Below are 22,798 nucleotides of genomic sequence, written 5' to 3'. Positions count from 1 at the left end.
ATTCACTGCAGATATCCAAACATTTATCAGAAATGGCCGACATGTTTTATAGTCTATACCATTCTTTTGAGATTTTCCCCGCCAACTTTCAGTTGTATATATAGTATAAAGTTACATTAAAAAAATAAAACAATAAATATGTCTCACATTCACTCATTGTAATTGAAGGTTTAACATTAATGAGTTTTATGGCTCTTATACACTTATGGCTCTGATACACTTATCATATTTTCATTAAATGCAATTTAAATGAGAAACATATTATAAAAACATCCAGGATTTTAAATCGAGTTTTGATAGATGGAACATTAACCTAGCATTTAAAGGGACTCCTCTGACGGGATTTATATGAAATTTGTGTAATATTTGATAGAGGTCTGGACCAAACACTTGTTAGCAAATTTTCTGATAATTTCCTCATCCCATTTTTGGACAATTGTCAGTGATAAATAAGCGCAACTCTTTGATAACAATAAATCACCTGTGAAGCTTTAAAGCTGCACGGCCCCAGATGAGCATAAATATTTCGATTAAATCAAACCTGGGAAAAATGGAAAAAAAAATTAGGAAAGGTATAAAGATTCAAAATTCGAGTAAAAATTTACATGTTATATGCGATTAATGACTGAATTTTTCAGTACGTATAACTATATTTCTACTGCGTTACTAACGCAGCAAGGGCTATTTTTTCATATTTTGACCTCTTTATAGTAAATTTATCTAGGTTGTAAGTGCTATTGATAATGTGTAAATTTCATTCTTTTGGTAAATTTTTGAAGAAAATTAATATGAATCTGGAGGTGTGCTGCTTTAACGATAACAATTTATATCTTTATTTAGAGAAGGTAACACATTAAGAATATACAACAGCAATCATATGTCCCTTATTTCCCATGTGGCCTTCTGAAATTAAAAAAAACAACAAACAAACAGAACATGCATATAGGTAGATCATTGACTTAAACATGTATAATAATAGTATTTAGAATAAGATAACTCACACACTTTCGACAGACACTCAACAATTTTTAAACATGCATGTATATTGCATCCTTCGTTCGTTCGTTCGTTCATATTAGCATCGATATGTGTTTTGTATTATTATTGTTAGAACTCGGCCTTGTCATGTTTTGCTGTATATGTTCATTATTTTTAAATATTTTGATATTGTTTTATTCACTGTATCCTACTCTATACTAGACTTTAAAAAACGTAAACGTGTGAATATATTGATGTTATGTTTTTTTTAAGAACATGTATAATAAAAACTTTTAGAAAATGTTAATGATCATAAAAAATGTATGTGAAGCTAGGGGGAGGGGGGGGGACAAATCTTCAGTACTGCTCTGATATGGTGTGTGTGCAGTTGTCCCCCTTAGAAGTAAACAGTCTCCTGTAATTCTGTTTTGAATGGCTATTCGTGTATTTTATATATACAACTGTATATGTATATATACCGCGGTATATGTGTTTTGATGTTACGTTGATAAATAAATAAATATGTTTTATAGTAAATCAGATATATTTGAAGCTTAATTCTTGATACCAAGTCCTTGTTAAATCATACACTGTATTTGATGAAAAACTTCAAACATCAATGCTATTCAAGTCGAGGTCCGAAAAATAATATGTAAGCAAAATGCTTTTTTCCGGAAATTTTGATTTCGTTGTTTCAAAAAAGCACCGTGTGCAGACGCGTTGTATATTTTTAAACCTTCCACATAGAAATGAAGGCCTGGAGAAAACACATATATTAACTTTTAAATTCATTGTATAACACACAAAAACTACATAGATAAAATAGGTAAACATGAGATAAGATAAATCAATGAACACCTTAACGTACAATAATCTGTTACAGTATTAAAAGAGGTTACCCTGAAAAGGGCTATTGGGACTAAGCAAATGCCCAGCCTTTCAAGCTGTCACTACATATTCGGGGCTCAGGCGCCCTATTGCCTTTCATCGTCGTACTTGTCTATTTGTAGAGCCACTCCCCTAGCCTTTATGAACATGTGAAGCTGATTCCATACGAGATTATCTCTTGCCACCTGAAACGCTACCTCGGGCTACAGGCAAACTTCAATGTTCATCTGCCGATGCCCCATCTTCTCAACGACATGCGTGTATCGAGTTAATTTCAAATTGTTTTTGTCCCACGACAATAAAAAAACAGTTTAGTTTCCACTTCACGCATTATTACATCATGTGAACTAATTATGTGTTAACTTTGAAGTTCGTACACTTAGTATCAAATACCTTATATTAGATGATACAAAATTATTTTTATGATATAAAGTTTTATAAGCATGTAAGTATGTGAGCATTGTAGGAGCACATTTGTCTCGGAGCACATTTGTCTTACGTAAGACCGATGCGGTCGCATTTGTCCCACATGAGACAAATGGGACCTCAAATATCTACCCCAAAAAACTCATTTGTGTGACAAATGTGCTCCGATCAAGTTTTTTAAGGGACAAGAAAGCACATTTGTCTCATGTGTTTTTAAGGGATAAGAAAGCACATTTGTCTCATGTCATTTTTATGAATTATTTGTCACATATTTCCCCACGGCAGAAATTCTTTTTTAGAATCGAGGTTCGCCGTATTACCTCATGTCAAGTGTAATCATCAATAGGTTTGCTTATGCTTTCTTTATGAAAACCTAAAGTAAATATTAATTATAATATCTCTAATTCAAGAAATTGATTGGCTTAACCTAAAGGCGTACACTGAAACATACTAAATCCCGTTCACGATGGTACAATGGTGACAGCGCGATGGCACGATGGTACGTTGATGAAAACGCGATGGTGCGATGGTGAAAACACAACGGTACGATGGTGAAAAAGCGATTGTACGATTGTGAAACATCGAAGGCTCGATGATGAAAACGTGATGGTACTATGGTGAAAGACGATGTTACGATGGTGAAAATACGGTGATGCGATATGATGAAACTGCGATTGCATGATGATGAAAACGCAATATTTTTTTCTCAATCGTGACAGCGAATCATCGTGATTTCAACATCGTGCCATCGTGTTTTAATCATCGTACCATTGTACCATCGTACCATCTCAATTTCACCTTTGTACCATTGTGCATAGCTGTCCAGGGAGACAAAAATGTTACTTATGTCCAAACAGAACACCGTAATCGGTTGATATTGAATGATATAATATCGTAACTCGTTTCGCATCTCGCCGAAATCTCGCGTCTCGCTTCGCATCTCGTTCGTCGACGTGAGACAAGAAATTGATCCCAGGTCATATACCGCTAAGTAGTATTCCCTTTATAGTCTACATAGAATCACTTAAAGACCCATTATGCCTGAGAAATGCTTTTATTTGTATTCCTTAAAAGCTTTTTTATTTTTGGTATACATTTATAGCTCCAAAAAGGTTCTCATTGGCTAATTACCTGAAGCATTTTTTCATCTGCTGCTTTTTTGCAGTTTGTACAGTTGAAGAGATTTATAATTTTGTATTGAAGTCAATTACTATGTTTACAATTTGCTACTTTTATATCACATCATTTCACATTTATCGCGAATTTCATTGGGTTACAAGCATCTAACTACCTCAGAAATCATTATTTGAATACTAATAAATTCATACTTGCCCTATCTAAAGAAGTAAAAAAATATTCATTTCTGAAATCTCGTGGTACGGGATACTTCGACATTGCGAGATCTCGTGTTACAATATCGTGCCTCGCTTCTTGTCTCATTGAAAAGTCGCGTCTCGCCCGATTCTGAGTGGCCCGATATTCCTTAATTATGGCATCACCCGGATTATTTTAGAAACTCATGCATGTTGTAAGTGCTTTTTTCAATGGCGGATCTGAAAGCCGCAATTCTTGGAAAATGACTATTTTTTCTACATATATTTCTGATGAAAACAAAATACGTGTGTAATGGTCTTCTTATTTTCTTCCATAGATCATTTAAGGGCCTCCGTGGCCGAGTGATTCCAAAAAAAACACAAGCCCCTAACCGCTGTAGGTTTGACACATACACGGGCGTCGAACTATTCATGCGAGGATCCCGGTCAGGTTCCAAATGCGGAATACATATCCGCGTGCGCACGTAATAGTATCGCGTAGCCACGTAATAGCTATCGTGTGCGCACGTAATTAATAAGAAAATTCTATGTCTCCTTTATGCCACCGTAGATACTACCTTGTTTTGCTAAGAATATTTCTAGTGCCATAAATCATTTATAAAACTTTAAGCATTTAATATAAACGTATCACAATTAATAACGATAAGAATAGACTTGCTGCATATGTGTTTAGGTATTGGATGCTGCACTTGTAGAAATTTTCATCATGACATGCAGAACAGGGATATTTTTTAAGGAAGTTTTTGACTAACTGGAAGTCACTCAAAAACGGTATTATAAATACAGAAAACACAGAACAATGGCTTGTAGCCGGTATACAGATGGGCATAATTATTACCTTTTAAGAATTTTATGGAAAAATGTGAGACAAATATGCTTCGAGTGTCCTTTCTATTGTGTGTCGAACACATCTGTCTCATTTCCAATTTGTCGCAAATATGAATGTTAACGAACACATCGGTCAAACTTCGTGAGACAAATGTGCTCCGAGACAAATGTGCTCCTACAGAGCATAAGGGAGGTTACTTGTAGCGCATTAACATTTCAGAAATATGTGCTGTGGTGTTATACCTTTAATAAGCAAAGAGTGGATATATATTATATTTATGTTGTTTTTATTTCTTTTTGTTCCGTATTTATGTTTATATGCATGTATATGTATTGATGAAACTATACTAAAAAGAAATAAAACTAAAGTGATTCTAATCTTAAAGCACAACATTAGGCTTAAATCTACGGTGGCACAAGGGTGACATGTGTGTGTTTTTATTTATCTCGTGGTAGGATAGGTAGGTAAGTCGTTGTCACGAGGTACTATGTCGTGGCCACGAGATACTCTGTCGTGGCCACGAGTTACTAAGTTGACTTAGCTTTCTCATGGCCACGACATAGTATATCGTGGCCATGACTTAGCTATCTCGTGGCCACGACTTAGTAACTCGTGGCCACAACATAATATCTCGTGGCCACGACTTAGCTATCTCGTGGCCACGACTTAGTAACTCGTGGCTACGACATAGTAACTCGTGGCCACGACTTAGCTATCTCGTGGCCTCGACTTAGTAACTCGTGGCCACGACATAGTATCTTGGGGCCACGACTTAGCAATCTCGTGGCCACGACTTAGTAACTCGTGGTCACGACATAGTATCTCGTGGCCACGACTTAGCTATCTCGTGGCCACGACTAAGTAACTCCTGGCCACCACATTGTATCTCGTGGCCACATGTACACACAAAGGTGACATGTGTGTGTTTTATTTATCTCGTGGCCACGAGTTACTAAGTCGTGGCCACGAGATAGCTAAGTTGTGGCCACGAGATACTATGTCGTGGCCACGAGTTACTAACACGTGGGAACGAGATAGCTAAGTCGTGGCCATGAGATAATTACCCAATCAGAATACACTATATATATTATGAATTTTTTAATCTTAACAACTTACTTTTACATGCAAAATTAATCTTTGAAAATACTGAAGATATTCACTTTGAAATTGTCTTTAGGATCATATTAGACATTTATTTTGACTATAGCTCTTCGTTGTAACAATTTTGTGATCGAATTGGTTAGTTTGTACGTACTATGGCCTGTTTACCTTGTTTATACGATAACATGAAAAGGAATAAGTCCTGATTTGTTTTATTTGGAAGGGACATTGCTCATGGACAGTAGATAGCCTATAAGGTAAAATCCTTGTCTGATGAATAATTAAAAAGGGATAAGTCATGGTTTAAATAACCCAGAAATATCATTGCACCGGATCAGTAGATGACATTTAATAATTTCGAGGTCATTTGGTCAAAAATGAGGGTCACAGTGACGCTAAACGTAAAATTATTGACCAGTCAATAAGTAGTATAAATGGCACTTTTACAGGCTGGTGAAGTAGGGGCATCTTTGTACTATAGCACATGTCTAGTTAATTATGGAAATTCATATAAATGGTGTAATCTGATTGGTTATTTATCTCGTGGCCACGACTAAGCTATCTCGTGGCCAAGACTTAGTAACTCGTGGCCACGACATAGTATCTCGGGCCACGACTTAGCTATCTCGTGGCCACGACTTAGTAACTCGTGGCCACGACTTAGTAACTTGTGGCAGAAGGGATAAGCCATGGTTTAGATAACCCAGAAATATCATTGCACCTGATCAGTAGATGATATTTAATAATTTCGAGGTCATTTGGTCAAAAATTAGGGTCACAGTAACGCTAAATGTAAAATTATTGACCAGTAAATAAGTAGTATAAATGTCACTTTTACAGGCTGGTGAAAGAGGGGCATCCTTGTACTATAGCACATGTCTAGTTCATTATGGAAATTCATATAAATGGTGTAATCTGATTGGTTATTTATCTCGTGGCCACGACTTAGCTATGTCGTGGCCACGACTTAGTAACTCATGGCCACGACATAGTATCTCGTGGCCACGACTTAGTAACTCGTGGCCACGACTTAGTAACTCGTTGCCACGACTTATTAACTCGTGGCCACGACATAGTTTCTCGTGGCCACGACTTAGCTATCTCGTGGCCACGACTAAGTAACTCGTGGCCACGACTAAGTAACTCGTGGCCACGACATAGTATCTCGTGGCCACGACTTAGCTATCTCGTGGCCACGACTTAGTAACTCGTGGCAACGACATAGTATCTCGTGGCCACGAGATAAATAAAATCACACACATGTCACATTTGTGCCACCGTAGATAAGACAGATGGATATTGCTTTTTTATTGTCACAATATTTGAATGTTAATAGTGATATTAAAGACAACATTATGTTAACTACATTAGACAAAATAAATTAAATAGGGCAAAAAAGATGGCCATGAAGTACGCGGGGTAACGGGCTAGCAGTGTAGCGGGCTAACAGTGTGAACTGAGCGGGCTAGCAGTCTAGCGGGTTAACAGTGTGAACTGAGCGAGATAGCAGTCTAGCGGGCTAACAGTGTGAACTGGGCGGGATAACAGTTAAGCGGTCTAGCAGTGTGAACTGGGCGGGGTGGCGGGAAAGCGGAATAAACACTAAAACTTAACTGATTCAACATGAAACTTTATGATACATATCCTAGCAGTGTGAAGTGGGCGGGCTAACAGTGTAGTTGGCTAGCAGTGTGAACTGAGCGGGCTTGCGGGCCAGCAGGCTAAACTTTAATACTTAATTGAATTCATCATTAAAACCTCATGATACATTTCCTAGCAGTGTGAAGTGGGCGTTGCTAACAATGTAGCTGGCTAGCAGTTGTGAACTAAGCGGTCTGGCGGGCAAGTGGGCTAAACTTTAATACTTAATATTGAATCAACATTAAATCCTCATGATACATTTCCTAGCAGTGTGAAGTGGGCGGGCTAACAGTGTAGCTGGCTAGCAGTGTGAACTGAGCGGGCTTGCGGGCCATTGGACTAAACTTTAATACTAAATTAAATCAACATGGAAACGTTATGAAATATTTCATAGCAGTGTGAAGTGGGCGGGCTAACAGTGTACCTGACTAGCAGTGTGAACTGGGCGGGCTGGCTGGCCAGCGGGCTAAACTTTAATACTGAATTGAATGAACATGAAAACGTTATGATACATTTCCTAGCAGAGTGGGCGGGCTAACAGTGTAGCGGGTTAGCAGTGTGAACTGAGCGGACTGGCGGGCCAGCGGATTAAACTTTAATACTTAATTAAATCAACATGAAATCGTTATGATACATTTCCTATCAGTGTGAAGTGGGCGGACTAACAGTGTAGCTGGCTAGCAGTGTGAAATGGGCGGGCTGGCGGGTCAGCGGGCTTAACTTTAATACTTAACTGATTGAACATGAAAACGTTATGATACATTACCTGGCAGTGTGAAGTGGGCGGGTTAACAGTATAGCTGGCTAGCAGTTTGAACTGGGCGGACTGGCGGGCCAGCGGGCTAAACTTAAATACTTAATTGAATCAACATTAAAACCTCATGGTACATTTCCTATCAGTGTGAAGTTGGCGGGCTAACAGTGTAGCGGGCTAGCATTGTGAACTGAGCAAGCTGGCGGGCTAATCTTTAATACTTAATTGAATCAACATGAAAACGTTATGAAACATTTCCTAGCAGTGTAAAGTGGGCGGGCTAACAGTGTAGCGGGTTAGCAGTGTGAACTGAGCGGGCTTGCGGGCTAAACTTTAATACTTAATTGAATCAACATGAAAACGTTAAGATACATTTCCTAGCAGTGTGAAGTGGGCGGCCTAACAGTGTAGCTGGCTAGCAGTGTGAAATGGGCGGGCTTGCGGGCCAGCGGGCTAAACTTTAATACTGTATTCCTAGAAATGTTCGCGGATACAATATTTCGCGTTTTACACAACGTCGGCATTTTCGCGGAGACAAACTTTCGCGGAATTGTAGTAACCGCGAATTCCGCGAATATTAAGTCGCTACGGCCTAAATTACAGCTTTTTTAGGCTACGGTATTAACCTACATGTATTTGATTTTCCATTTATGAACGTCACATAAATAATTCAGCAATTCATGATTGACCTTAAAATCTATAAACTAGAACAAGTGTATTACTCAAAGGTAGCAGGAAATTTCCCGGTTTTGTTTTTTGTTTTTCCCCCGGTCCAGACGTCTGGATTTATATAACGGTTATGTTGTGCTACTTCAACAGTATTGGTCTGTACATCGCTTTCATTATAACAACATAACAGCTGTTTATCAATGTAGCTATTGTACTTTAAACAAAGGATTACACCTTCTCCAAGCAAATCAGATCCAAGTCATTTAATGTACGCAAACTGTAAATGCTTTGTATACGCTGTGACTAGCAAAGAATGTGAATAAGTGTGATACTAGTAATTACTAATAATTGCCATTTTTTTCATGTTTTTTTGTTTGTTTTGTAATGTGCATTATAGGTAAATTGAAATGTAAATATGGATTACAACTTAACATGTGGTGGTTTAGTAAGGAGATGAACTTTACATAATTTTTTACACATTTCTATAGCACCTGTGTCTATATGTTATTGTGTAAGTAGATTATAATAAATATTTGGAACGTTTATGTTTTTATTTGGTTGAAGCTATAAATGTTCGCGAATTTGTTATAAGTGACATATTCGCGGCTATAAAGATTCGCGTAATCATGCCTACCGCGAAAAGCGCTAACTTAAAATGCGCGAAATCTTTTCTAGGAATACAGTACTTAATTGAATTAACATTAAAACGTTATAATACATTTCCTAGCGGTGTGAAGTGGGCGGGCTAACAGTGTAGTAGCGGGATAGCAGTGTGAACTGAGCGGGCTGGCGGGCCAGCGGGCTTAACTTTAATACTTAATTGAATCAACATTAAAACCCCATGATACATTTCCTAGCAGTGTGAAGTGGGCGGACTAACTGTGTAGCGGGCTAGCAGTGTGAAATGGGCGGGATGGCGGGCCACCGGGCTAAACTTTAATACTTAACTGAATCCATATTAAAACCTCCTGATACATTTCCTAGCAGTGTGAAATGGGCGGGCTGACAGTGTAGCGGGCTAGCTGTGTCATCTGGGCGGGCTGGGCCAGCAGGTTTAACTGTAAAACTTAACTGATTCAACATGAAAACGTTATGATACATTTCCTAGCAGTGTGAAGTGGGCGGGCTGACAGTGTAGTGGGCTAGCATTGTGAACTGGACGGGCTGGCGGGCCAGCGGGCTTAACTGTTAAACTTAACTGATTCAACATGAGAACGTTATGATACATTTTCTAGCAGTGTGAAGTGGGCGGGCTAACAGTGTAGCGGGCTAGCATTGTGAACTGGACGGGCTGGCCGGCCAGCGATCTAAACGTTAATACTTAATTGAATAAACATTAAAACCTTATGATACATTTCCTAGCAATGTAAGCTCGGCGAGCTAACAGTGTAGCGGGATAGCGGTACAAATTCAGCGTGCTAGCAGTCTAGTTATCTAAATTCCATACTTTATTATTTTAACACTAAAACGTTATGATGCATTTGCTAGTAGTGTGAACTCCGCGGGCTAACAATGCTTGTTTCATATTGTATACACGATCCTTGAGAATTGTCACAAATATGTACACTAAATGTACACCAAATGATGTATTACATACAGAAAAAAAACGACAATCGTAACTGAAACAGAAAAAAAACACACTGCAACACTAATATTTTAGTAGGGCAATCATATGTAGAACCTCATTTAGTGAAGCAGAAGATGCACCAGAGGTACATACATAGCTGTATATTTCGTACAATGACAGGAGCTTGTCCATAAATATAAGAACATCTAGGAATCAAGCGATTTATTTAGGAGCGGATCTGTGGTCTGGTTGTTAATACATATATATAATCCAGGGGTTTGAGTTCGATCCCCCGCTCCTCCCTAACATTACCAACAGTCTTTCGGATGGGACTTTAAACCGAGGTCCCGTGTATCGGTGCTTTACACCGGGCACATAAAAGATCCAGGTATGCTTCTGAAATGGGCCATCTTCTATACTTCCTGCACTATTTTCACAAATCTTATTACGAATGTCAAACTGTGAAAAACCACAAAGCGACGGCATACCAATACCGACACGTGTACCATCAGAGTTTCCTCACTATATGGGGATTTTACGTGGAATTGGCTGGGCTTGAATTATAACAGTTTTGGTTTCACACTGCTAGCAAATGCATCATAACGTTTTAGTGTTAAAATAACTAAGTTTAGACCACTATACTACTAGCACGCTGAATTTGTACCGCTAGCTCGCTACACTGTAAGCTCGCCGAGCTTACACTGCCAGGAAATGTATCATAAGGTTTTAATGTTTATTCAATTAAGTATTAACTTTTATCTCGCTGGCTCGCCAGCCCGTCCAGTTCACAATGCTAGCCCGCTACACTGTCAGTCCGCCCACTTCACACTGCTAAGAAATGTATCATGAGGTTTTAATGTGAATTCAATGAAGTATTAAAGTTTATCCCGCTGGCCCGCCAGCCCGGCGAGTTCACACTACTAGCCCGCTACACTGTTAGCCCGCCCACTTCACACTGCTTGGAAATGTTTCATAACGTTTTCATGTTGATTCAATTAAGTATTAAAGTTTTGCCCGGTGGCCCGCCAATCCGCTCAGTTCACACTCCACTTCACACTGCTAGGAAATGTATCATAACGTTTTCATATTCATTCAATTAAGAATTTAAGTTTAGCCCGCTGTCCCGCCAGCCCGCCCTGTTCACACTGCTAGCCAGCTACACTGTTAGCCCGCCCACTTCACACTGCCAGGTAATGTATCATAACCTTTTCATGTTGAATCAGTTTAGTTTTAGAGTTTAGTCCGCCAGCCCGCCCAGTTCACACAGCTATACCGCTAGACTGCTAGCCCGCTAATTTCACACTGTTACCCGCTAGACTGCTAGCCCACCCAGTTCACACTGTTAGACCGCTAGGCTGCTTGCCCGCCCAGTTCACACTGTTAGCCCGCTAGATTGCTAGCCCGCTCAGTTCACACTGTTAGCCCGCTAGACTACTTCACGGCCATGCAAAAAAGTCATAAACAGAAAGGGATTTTTTTTTCACTGCAAACTGTTCCTTGGTTATGTGATAAATAGAATATTATATTCGTGTAAATTCATTCCTTACTTTATTAAACTAGATTATGCTCGAACGATGCGTGCATAAAATACTTTTACATTATTCGTTCAATAAATTTAGTATTGAATTTATACTCTTTCAAAATCCTGTATAGCTGCAAAGCTAAAACGTCATGTATGATTACCTAATGAATCCTAACAAAGGAGTACAAACAGGACATTATACACGTTGCTTTTCATAACTGGTAATTCGATCCTAACAACCAGCCTTTATTTTCATATAAACACTATTTTGATCGTGAATTTGAATCAATATTTTAAACGGAAATTATATTACGATAGAAAATATCATTTATACTTTAAACGGTAAACAGACGACATGATAGTTTTGTTATGATTCTACATAAACGGATTTATTACAGAGGGAAATTATTACGATGAATCTTGAAAGTGATCTCAGAAACACAAAATATAGAAACTGGGTCAGAGGTGTACTTGCATACAAATATCTAAAATGCGGTTTAAAAGGTTTTGCTGATTATTTGGTTGTGGCAGAGCATCAGAGGATTCTTAGTGCACATCGAAACACATGCAATCAATGCAATTTCAGGGATTTGAAGCCTGTGCATAAAAAGGATCTTAGTAGCGGGAGAAGCATTTGCCCCCGGAGTCAGAATAACTGTAACTGTTTGCGGCAAAACAAGATTCCATGTCCAAACAATTTTTGTGATGCTGTATTTGAAGACATTTTGAACAGTCACGGATCAACTCCTCCCGCTCCAAACTGGAAGAACACAGATGTACAGAAATGGTGTTCTTCTCCCTGGGAAATCGCGAAATGTTTTATTAATGCGCCTGGTTACACAGACAAATCATCAGCCACCGACATTGATGCCTCTGGGCTACTTCATTTATTCATCAACAACACAAATTTTCACTCCCACATGACATGTGTAATTACAGGATCAGATTGTTTAAGTAAGGTAAGCTAATTAACTTAAACAAATAACTTACCATAACCTTTCTAATCTATAGCACGGTTTTAAATTTTAAATCACTGGGCTATAACTTTAAAATTTCGTTGCAAAAAGGAACAATAATATTTTTGAACCCCATCAGCTTTACTTGACTGTTTAGAAATGAGTAAGGAGTTAAATATGAAAATATTCCAATTGTTAAATTGTTGTAAGTGAAGCAGAATAATAGTTAACGGTAAACTATTTAACACGTTAAAATGCCAATGTGATAAACATAGCTTGCATTCACTAATGAACTATTAAAGTCATCACCTTATCATTGTATTTTCATTAGACAAGACAGCGACGGAACGGTATATTTCACTCACCGGAAATGGAGCTAGAAGAAAATGAAATGATTGAGTGCATTGATGACATAATATCAATTCTTGAAGACGATCAAGAACTAAAAGCAAGGCCAGAAGCAAAGCAAGCTGTTGTCAACTTACTAGAAGTAAGTACGAAAATCAACATATTTTTAAGTAAAAAAGTAACATGTTGTTTTTTTTTATTTTGATAATTATTTCGATTTTAATCCCTTTATTTTCGCATTTGCATGTTTTCATTTGTAAAACTTTTGTAACCATCTATAAAATATTAGATTAAACTTTATCATTAAACTTAAATCGTAACCTTTTAAAGTGTTCAACATCATTTGCTGACGAATGAAGTCGTTCCTTTTTCGATAGACAGGCCAGTTGTGTTATTTATTTTTCAAGTCCGCGTATGTGTAAACTGAAGGTAGTCGCCCTGCCTTATCATGACGAAGTGGCATTGGTAAAATTCTAAGCGAGAACTAGGTCAATGTATCTTCATACAATCAATAACCGTATTTTCCTTTGTGGTGGGTCGGGCGTTTTGTTTAAAATACACAATGGGGAAAATGTTGAAAAACCCAAATATTTTTAACTTACATTTATCACATACCCGTACCGATTTTGCGACTCAATAATAATGGTACTGCACGGCTGTGCATATATTTTGACATGACGTCATTTGCGTAATATGAACAAAGTGCGAAAACGCACTAAATGTTAATTTTACATATTTGGCGCGTCAATGGAAAATTATTCGTTTGGCCTTTAAAGCTGCAAGCCTCCAGATGAGCTAAAATATTTCAAGAAAATCAATATTGAGAAAAATGTACTGAAATTTTAAGAAAGTAAAAACATTCCAGATCCAAGTTAAAAAAATTCATGTTCTGGCCGTTTAAGACTGATTTTGCAGTATTCTATAACATTTTTCTACTGCGTTAATAACGCAGTTAGGGATATTTTTGAATATCATTTTGCATATAGTTTTTGGCTATTTTCTTGGATTGGAAGTGCCGATTGCAATATGTCAATTACTATTTTTGTTCATCTCACAATATTTGACTTTTAAAACATTTCCAAAATATTCATGAAAAGTAACATGAATCTGGAGGCGTGCTGCTTTAAACCGTCCTTATTAAAACAAATATTATATTTTCGTAAGTTAAATTTTAAATTATTAAATTCGGTGAATAAATAATATTTCGCTCGACAGAGTCTCTCTTAATATTGTTTCATTCAACTTAATCGATAAATTCCGTGTTGAACCCAGATTTGAGGCGTTCCGGTGGGGGTCAAATGAGGTTAAACGCTAAATAAAAACATCTGGTAACAAAGTGATCCCTCGGAAGCATAAATCACAACAAAATTACATAAGAATTGCAGACTCGGTTTGATGAGTCTGTACATGAGGGATAATGATTAAGTGCAACATCCCTCACGCCCCCTAGCACCGACTTGAGCGGTACTCAATTTTCAGCACTAAATAGTGCTGGCATCAATTATCCCGAAGATAAGTTGCTGATTTTCTTTTTTTCATGCATTAATAGGACTAGTTTTTGTATTTTTTTTTATTTTTTTTTTCATTTTCGGAACTTGATACTGCGTGTTTTACATTAAGGGTTGTGGTAATATGTATATTCTCTACCTTGTTGTACAATGTTAAAAATTATGGAATATGCTACTATTTTGTTTTTCATAACTTGTGACACAATCAGATGTAATTGTATCTTTCTGTTATTATATTGTGTATTTGGGCCGATGGCCTAGAATTACATTACAATAAACTTGAACTTGAAACTTGAACTATCATTATTATTATGCTAAATTTTGACAATTAAGAACACCAAAGGGAGTTCATTAAAACTGTAAGATAGATATAAACGATAATACGTTTTCTATTCAAAGCTTAAGCAACGACATTTTGTAATATCTACTCACGAAGAGGCTGAAGCGTGCCGATCTGCGTTAGATTCGATAACGAAAGAAGCTGCAAAAATTAAATCCACTGTTGATGAAGCAAGAAATGACATTAAAAAGGGGGTTGAAGAAGCACTACAAAACATTGACGAGAAGTCAAAGAAGGCAACTGAAAATGCTTTAGACAGACTGGAGAAAAAAAATGATAGCCAGATCGAAACGATGAAACAAACAATAGAAGTGTTAGTGGAAACAGTTAAACACCTGAAATCAGAAAATGCAGTAATTATTCAGGTAGAATGAATCTTATAACATTTTTGACAACTTGTGTTACACGTAGCTAAAAATGTAGCCATAAAGTCACAAACCCTAACATAAATATGGTCAACATTTCTAGTTACTCACTAAAGGCGTTTGCTCGTGGATTTATTTAGTATTTGTAGTGTTATTGCCCTTGATTTGCACGTTTTTCAATATTCAACTTTTGTCTTGCGTAACTAAAAGATATTTGAGCTATTTGTTTGTCCCTATGACATACTGCCATGTTGTACGTCAGTAGACTGACAAATCAGTGGAGTGTGGGGGCTTCCCTATTTCTAGTTATGTGCTTAATAAATTGCATCCATTGACGAATTTAAAGTCTCTTCCATAAATAGCAAGGTATCATCATATTATAATGACCAACGCAAATTATTCAATGGTCATATTTGGTTGTCACTAGAATAATAACTTAATAATAATTATTCTGATTTAAAAAGATAATATCAAAGTACAAGAGGAGAACAAATGTTCTCCTTTTGCTTATACAAGCCAGCATTTATCCGAAAAAGATACACCTGCGCTTCTTATCGTTTTAAAAACTTAAAAGTTATCAGAAACTTCATGATTTATAAGTAATAACATCATTGCTTGAAAGTTTTTAAATGATAATAAAATATTGAGTATTTCTCCGATTTTATTTTCAGCGGCTTACAGATATAGACACAACCTTAGATACATTAAAAGCCACACGCGATAAATGTGTATCGAACTTGAAATACGTTGAACAGAAACAAGGTATCTTTATTCATTTTTGTTAAATTAATACATTATTTGCGTGAAACATATTGTTTGAAATTGTCCTCAAGTTACCTCAGTATTGAAGAAGAATATGCTATTTCTTATTAATTTTTAACGCAGACATATTTCTTTAATCTTTACAATTATAATTTATTGCAAAATACTAAATAAGAAGATTTATGCATTTCTTTTTAAATTTCAGTATTTCAGCGAGAGCTTTTTAATCGATACGAGAAATTTTATCAAAGAACTAGTGTATCACCATTGAAAACAAATGAAGATGATATCAATATATCGCAAGTATATGTTAACCCCCTTATCAAGCAAGAAAAGAAGGTATCAAAAAATACAAAAATAACTACACATACTGAAACAACTACGTCAGTATTGTATGAGAGGCAGACGAATACAAAGAACGACACAAAGGCAACAACACATTCGAGAGACAAAACCTCAGAATGTAAAGTCGTAAACGGATACAAAGACATTTTTCATAATAATGAATCAAGATATAAAAGAATTTACATTGTTGGTGATGCTGGGACAGGTAAAAGCTCTTTTAGCAAAATGATGATACATAATTGGTGTACATCATACCGAGAAACAGAGAAACTCGTAACTGGCATAGAAAACATTCAACATCCGTTAGGAATGGCACTTGAAGAGGAAAATATCAAAGAAATGAAGTTCTTTAAATTCCTGTTTTTCATTCCTTTGTCTAGAATGTCAGGTTTTAGTATTGATGTACTTGAAATGATTAAAGAGATGTACAAAGACATTCTTTCAAATGATCTTATTTGCACTTTATTTGAGAAAGAATCGCATGAATGCTGCATTTTGATTGATGGCTTAGATGAATGGACTCCACCAAAAAACAACCCTTGTCCTCAGCATGTAAGCTATGGCATTCCAAATGGAAGCGGGCTGAAGAACGCTACATTTGTAACATTTTCCAGACCCTCTGCAAAGGGAATTTTGAACTTGAAGTCATCAGAATACGACATGAAAATCAATTTACAGGGAGTTGATAAGGAATCAGTTGAGGAATTAGCGTCAAATTATATGAAACTGCAAAATAGGAACAACTTGACAGTACGCGGTTTTATGGGCAAGATCAGGGATAACTTCGAACATGTCGACCTCAAACCTTTGCTTATTCAACAACTTGTGTGGATGTTTTGTCAGGAAAAGGAACTTGGAACGTGTGTCCCAGAAGTTAATTGTAATCTTGTTAACATTTTGTTCGGTTGGAATCAAAGCAAAGATGAAAATGATTCAACTGACGAAGATACTGTTCAATATAGAGCGATAGAAGACATGGAACTTCCTGACAAGTTAAGACAGTTGCCTAGATGTCAAGCAAACAAGTCGTCTATTTTGAGTTTAGGTAAGCTTGCATTTGACGAACTGACCGCAGACACATCAACATGTATATTTGGTCGATTAAAATTACTTGAATGTGGCTTTTCAAAAAATGACATCAATTTACTTACAAGAACTGGTTTCATAGAGGAGCAGACAAAAATTGATCCGTCCCTTGAAACGACAAGCTTTACCTTTATACACAGGTCATATCTAGAATTCTTCGCTGCTATTTATGTTACTTCATTTCCCAAAAGTAAAGGCCCACCGCCATGCAAAGCACGAAGACTCAGCAAACAAACAGCGTTGCATGAGTTTTTCACGGCGTTCAAGTCAATAGCAGATATCCTACGAATGTCAAAAGTTGTTGAAACGATTTGTTATTTGGCACCAAATCTTTTGAGGGAAATAACAGAACATGTATACGAAGTTGTTCATCAAGATGTTTCATTTGTGGATTATAGGAAAACCTTACCTCACAACGATATTAGAGAACCGGAGATGATCCAAATGCTTTTAGAAGATTGGGCCTTATACTGTGATGATGCACAAGAGACACAGCAAACCACTTTAAGCTTATCTGACATCACAATTAATATCGATACTAATTTATCATTCCTACACAAAATTGACCCAGAAAAAGTACTGTCACTTTGTAGTTACAGTTTAACCTACCTTCCAGAGGATGTTTGCAAATGGATTGCGCTATTGCATCATTTGCAGGTTATATGCATATTTACTGAGGAAATCTCATGTGAAGAGTTAGATAACCTGTTTGAATCAATAGAAAAATTAGTCTCTTTGCAAGAGTTGATTATGTATGATAGAACATATAACAACCCCGATATGATTGGACCAATTTGTAATAATTTAGAATATTGTCCTACACATATTCTTTCTTTGACAAATCACAATAAACTTGTGCGGATTCATTTTGAGAAAGTCTGTTGCTTCGAAATTGACTGTGAAAAACTTCCTATTAACTTAGAGTCTCTTTTCATAATGGACTCATTTGGTCACGACTCGTCAGATTACCATGAAGAACTTTGCAAATTAGTACCAAGCGCGAAGAACCTTAAGCATCTCACTTTGGCAACATACGGTGGTGACGAATATGATGATCATTCATTAGATCTGTCACAAAATACCTTGCTACAGACAGTTAATCTCAACTATTTTGTATGTTGCTTGGGTTCAGCTGAGAACGTAAAATCTCTTGTGTCATTTTCCATATCAGAAAGTAATTTAAAACATGAAGCCGGTGATAAGCTAGCCTCAGCTTTATCCAGCGCTGTCTCTTTAAAGTCACTAAGCATATCAGAAATAAAATGTGATGGTCCCGCTTGTAAAAAACACCAAATAGACCTGTCTCAGCATGGCAACCTAGAAGTTGTAGAAATGATAGCATGTTGTTTTTACGTTGTTAATAGCAAAGTTAGTGTCAGAACATCATATCCATTACCAAGTTTCCTTGATGTTTTAAATGATTTAAGACGACACATTTATTGAAATTACATTTTCTTTCAAACATCTACAGCTGTATTACGAATTCTTTTTGATGAACTAGTGTTTTGAACATTTTCTTAAAATCATATTATTGTTTACTTTTACTGCGCGTATCAAGTTAAGTCGCTTTTGTAAAACTAAAATGATTATAAATCGAGACAACATATTGCTAGTGGTATATGAGCACCAGTTAAGGATCACTGGCTTAAAGTATCAACACAATACATAGTGTTTAAGCTTATCACATATCAGTTATTTTTAGACGTAGCCTTATCTACCCGAATTGACGTACTCGAACTGAGAGCCGGCGCTGCAGAACAATATAGTCGCCGTGATAATCTGCATATCACCGCAATATAAAAAAAACAAATACGAAAATGCCGACCAAATCATACTTGACATGAGCACGAGCATTGGTGCTGACTTAAGCTTAAATGAAAAAGCTGTTTCACATCGACTCGGTAAACCTAGATCATCTAGAAAACCGCACGATATCCTGGTTAAGTTCGTATCTCGTCGTTCTTGAAAGAGACAAACTTCTCAAGAAGCGTGCTCTGTTGAAGACTAAAAGCCACACGAAAAGATTATGATTATGAAGATTTAACTAAAATTAGATCGGAACTTCTATATGAAGCACGTCAACTTGTTAAAAAGTAAAGCAATTCTCGGCGCTTGGAACACTGATGAAATGATAATTGTAAAAAGCTACTTCTACTCGTAACAATTAGGGTAATCCCGTGAATATCGTGCGTGACATTCCAAAACTATTTTCATTTTATTCTTCGTTTTAACGGTTTCTATGTTCTATATCTGAATTGCACTATGTTTAAGTCAGTAGACTAATACTGTAGATAATATGAAGTGTATATATGTGCATTTAAATAGAATTTTTAAACTATTTATCAACCATCTTGTCATTCCAGTTTAGAAATCCGAAAAAAATGTTATCTAGACACATCACGTTCATATAATTATATAAAAACAGCTTGTAATTGCGATTATCATATAAAAGAAACTATATTAGTTATAACGAGAATTATATTTTGTTTATTTTTTTAGCTTTAACCTTCTACCAACTTACTTGTTCTTTAAAGTTGTTCATTTTTCTTATAAGAAACTAAGATTAAATATACATCTCGATGTGATCTACTACTTTAATAACATCTATATCAGTGATGTTTTAGAAAACTCAAACGAATATGATAATATTAAGATTTTATTCATTTTTCAGCTTTAACTTTTTACCAAGTTATTTGTTCTTTACAGTTGTTCTTTTTTCTTGTAAAAATAAGATTGAATATACATCGCGATGTGATCTACTATCTTGAATAATATCTATATCAGTGATGTTTTAGAAAACTCAAAGGAATATGATAAAAATTTCATTGGTAAATGAGCAATTTATACTACAATAAAATTTTTATTAATGTTTCATATGTTTAAATCAATACGGTTAAGCTTTAACATGAATGCAAGTATATGTGTACATATGTACGCGCTTATGTGTACATATGTAAATGTGTGCGCATATGTATACTGTTGTATACTGTATGTTTTTGTGCATATGTGTGCTTGTTTGTATGTTTATTTGCTTTACTTGTGAAAATCTTATCGTAAAATAAAGATAATTTAGATAACTTCAATGACATACTAGTCATATAGTTGATGTAAAATCAATTAATAGTATAGCTTATATGCACTTATAAGCATATGTATATGTTTCTAGCTAACTTTCCTTTCAATTGGTAATATTTTTGTGTCTCTTTTCAAGAAATAGTTTCTTTGATAAAATATTGATATACTTTTTGAAAATTGTCACTCTTATTATTCCTTTTATTTTAAGGATGATATTGACACGACTTTTTAAATATCTTTCTTTTTGCATATCGAAATATGTAGTTTGCTTTATCATGTTTTTGATTTAAACATATTACTACCTCTTGCTATTTATATATAAAACATTGTAGTACAACATTTTTTCAATAACTGTAAGAGCTGATGTAACTGATATTTAAATGATATGTATATAGTACAATATGATTAAACTTTGAAATATAATTTAAAATTTATAACCATGCTTTTTGCATAACATCAGGAGGCTTTTCAAAGTATGCACACTTCTTTCATCATAGCTTATGATTTCAGTGCACTTTTTGGTCCTTTTATATTGTTAATGTATCTTTAAATTGTCCCTTTATTACATCTTGTTTTCTTTTGTTTTTCCTCAAACTCATTTTCTCCCTTTATATTCACTCTTCTTTTTCCCTAGGGACATCTATTCGGAATATTGTAAATGGAATGCTTCGGATGCTAATAATTAATATACTCGGAGGCATGATAGTGACGGCGCGCTTTTTGTTGTTTCTAACATCAATTACATAGTGAATAAATCTCATGCACTCATACTCTTGTACATGGAAATTTTCCCTCTTACTGAATATGTTTGTTCTTCTACACATTGCTCCAAACATGATTCTTACATACTCACTGTCTCTTCACATAAGGAATCAAGTTTAATACAACATTAAATATCCACACAGACGATCCCTTTCATGCTATGAGTGCTTCATTCACAATGTAGCGTTTACTTATCTACTCATCGTTGTTCTCGTTAAAATTTGTGTATTCAATGGCTGCATATTGTTCTTACTTTATCCTGGTCCATCGTCAACAAATTCCTCAACTGAATCATTGTCCACTACGTCGTCTATGTCTCTGGACCTAGCAAGTCTAATGTCGTCAAGTTCCTGTTTATCTGTCCTTCAATATAATGTTAAAAGTCTGCTAAGCAAAATTGAAATTCTAACCAATGAATTGAGTATGTTAGTACGTTAAGAATTTACTATTTTACAAATGGCGAATGGATCTCGAACCTAGAAATATAGAATGTGTATGAGTGGAGATTATTCTACCTAAATCTAAACGTATTTTGCTAGGTATTTTTAATGACCACCAAGTGCAGATTCACATTATACAGCTCTTATGGAACACTCTCTAAACTTGGCAGTAGAAACAGATATATCAGATATCATTGTTACTGGAGATTTTAACTTAAATCCATCTTATCCTACATTATTACGCAAACTTCTTTCAATTTGTCAACAATTTCACCTTGAGCAACTAATTAACGAACCTACACATTATACCGAGACGTCAGCCTCTGTTTTGGATCTTGTTCTTGTTTCTTGTAGTCATCCAGTAATAACTTCAAGTGTTGGGGAGCCAGTTCTAGGCCAAATTCTTTGCTACCACTGCCCTATATTTGCTCTTTTGTATTCTCTAAACCTAAGTCAGGATCTTTCAAACGTTTTATAAAGCTATATATGCAACTACAACTCCCTGAAACAAAGCATCATGCAAACTGACTAGCAACAATATTCAAACAACGACAAGGATGAAAACGCAACTTTAGTAAGCAGCAAAATCATCGACCTTTCAAAGCAGTCCATACAAAATCAATAATGATAAAATATAGTAAACAAGATGTACAAGGAAAGGCGCCGTTTAATGAACAAACCGATGCAGAATGGATAACGACAGAAATCAAACAGTTTATTCGAAAACGCAAAAAAAACTTTATCATAGAGCCAAGAAAGCTTAAAATCCTATGCACTGGCACTCATTCAAACAATTAAATAATAAAATCGTCTCGCTTATTTACACCGCCAAACATTACTACATTCAGAAACTTTCAGACATACTTACATCAAACAACACATCGCAGAGAGACTGATGGAGACTCATTAAATCATTCATTTCACCTACTGAAAAACAAACAATTCCGGCACCTTCGCATCCAGTTACTCAAATATGATAAACAAGATCGACAAGGAAAGGCGGCATTCAATGAACGCAGCCCCCACCCGACCCAGCAACAAGCGCCAGCGGCAAGGAGCCCAGGAGGACCCCAAAGAAAAACAGGACAGGGCACAAGGCAGA

The 22,798-nt window shown here is 36.1% G+C and overlaps 1 protein-coding gene across 1 annotated transcript; it reads left to right on the top strand.

Annotated features, from left to right (window-relative positions):
• Positions 1-11,954: 11,954 nt before the first annotated feature.
• Positions 11,955-22,262, top strand: LOC132727867 (uncharacterized). Its single transcript, XM_060713455.1, has 5 exons — positions 11,955-12,668; positions 12,997-13,155; positions 14,921-15,226; positions 15,898-15,988; positions 16,194-22,262. Exons 1-5 carry the CDS (start codon positions 12,123-12,125, stop codon positions 18,860-18,862), a joined length of 3,771 nt encoding a protein of 1,256 aa, XP_060569438.1. The 5' UTR covers positions 11,955-12,122; the 3' UTR covers positions 18,863-22,262.
• Positions 22,263-22,798: the final 536 nt, after the last annotated feature.

Source organism: Ruditapes philippinarum, unplaced genomic scaffold (genome assembly GCF_026571515.1).
Source record: "Ruditapes philippinarum isolate M1 unplaced genomic scaffold, ASM2657151v2 ctg84_1_1_1_1, whole genome shotgun sequence".
In the NCBI taxonomy this organism is placed as follows: domain Eukaryota; kingdom Metazoa; phylum Mollusca; class Bivalvia; order Venerida; family Veneridae; genus Ruditapes; species Ruditapes philippinarum.
The sequence above is the reverse complement of the archived record's forward strand: the minus strand, read 5'-3'. Positions and strand labels throughout refer to the sequence as shown.

What these genes read in the sequence shown, in the direction of transcription:
- LOC132727867 (XM_060713455.1), top strand. Translation starts at nt 12,123, where the DNA reads ATGAATCTTGAAAGTGATCTCAGAAACACAAAATATAGAAACTGGGTC. An exon ending in CTGTTGTCAACTTACTAGAA is followed by an intron (nt 13,156 to 14,920) that starts GTAAGTACGAAA and finishes TTCTATTCAAAG; the next exon opens with CTTAAGCAACGACATTTTGT. An exon ending in ATACGTTGAACAGAAACAAG is followed by an intron (nt 15,989 to 16,193) that starts GTATCTTTATTC and finishes TTTAAATTTCAG; the next exon opens with TATTTCAGCGAGAGCTTTTT.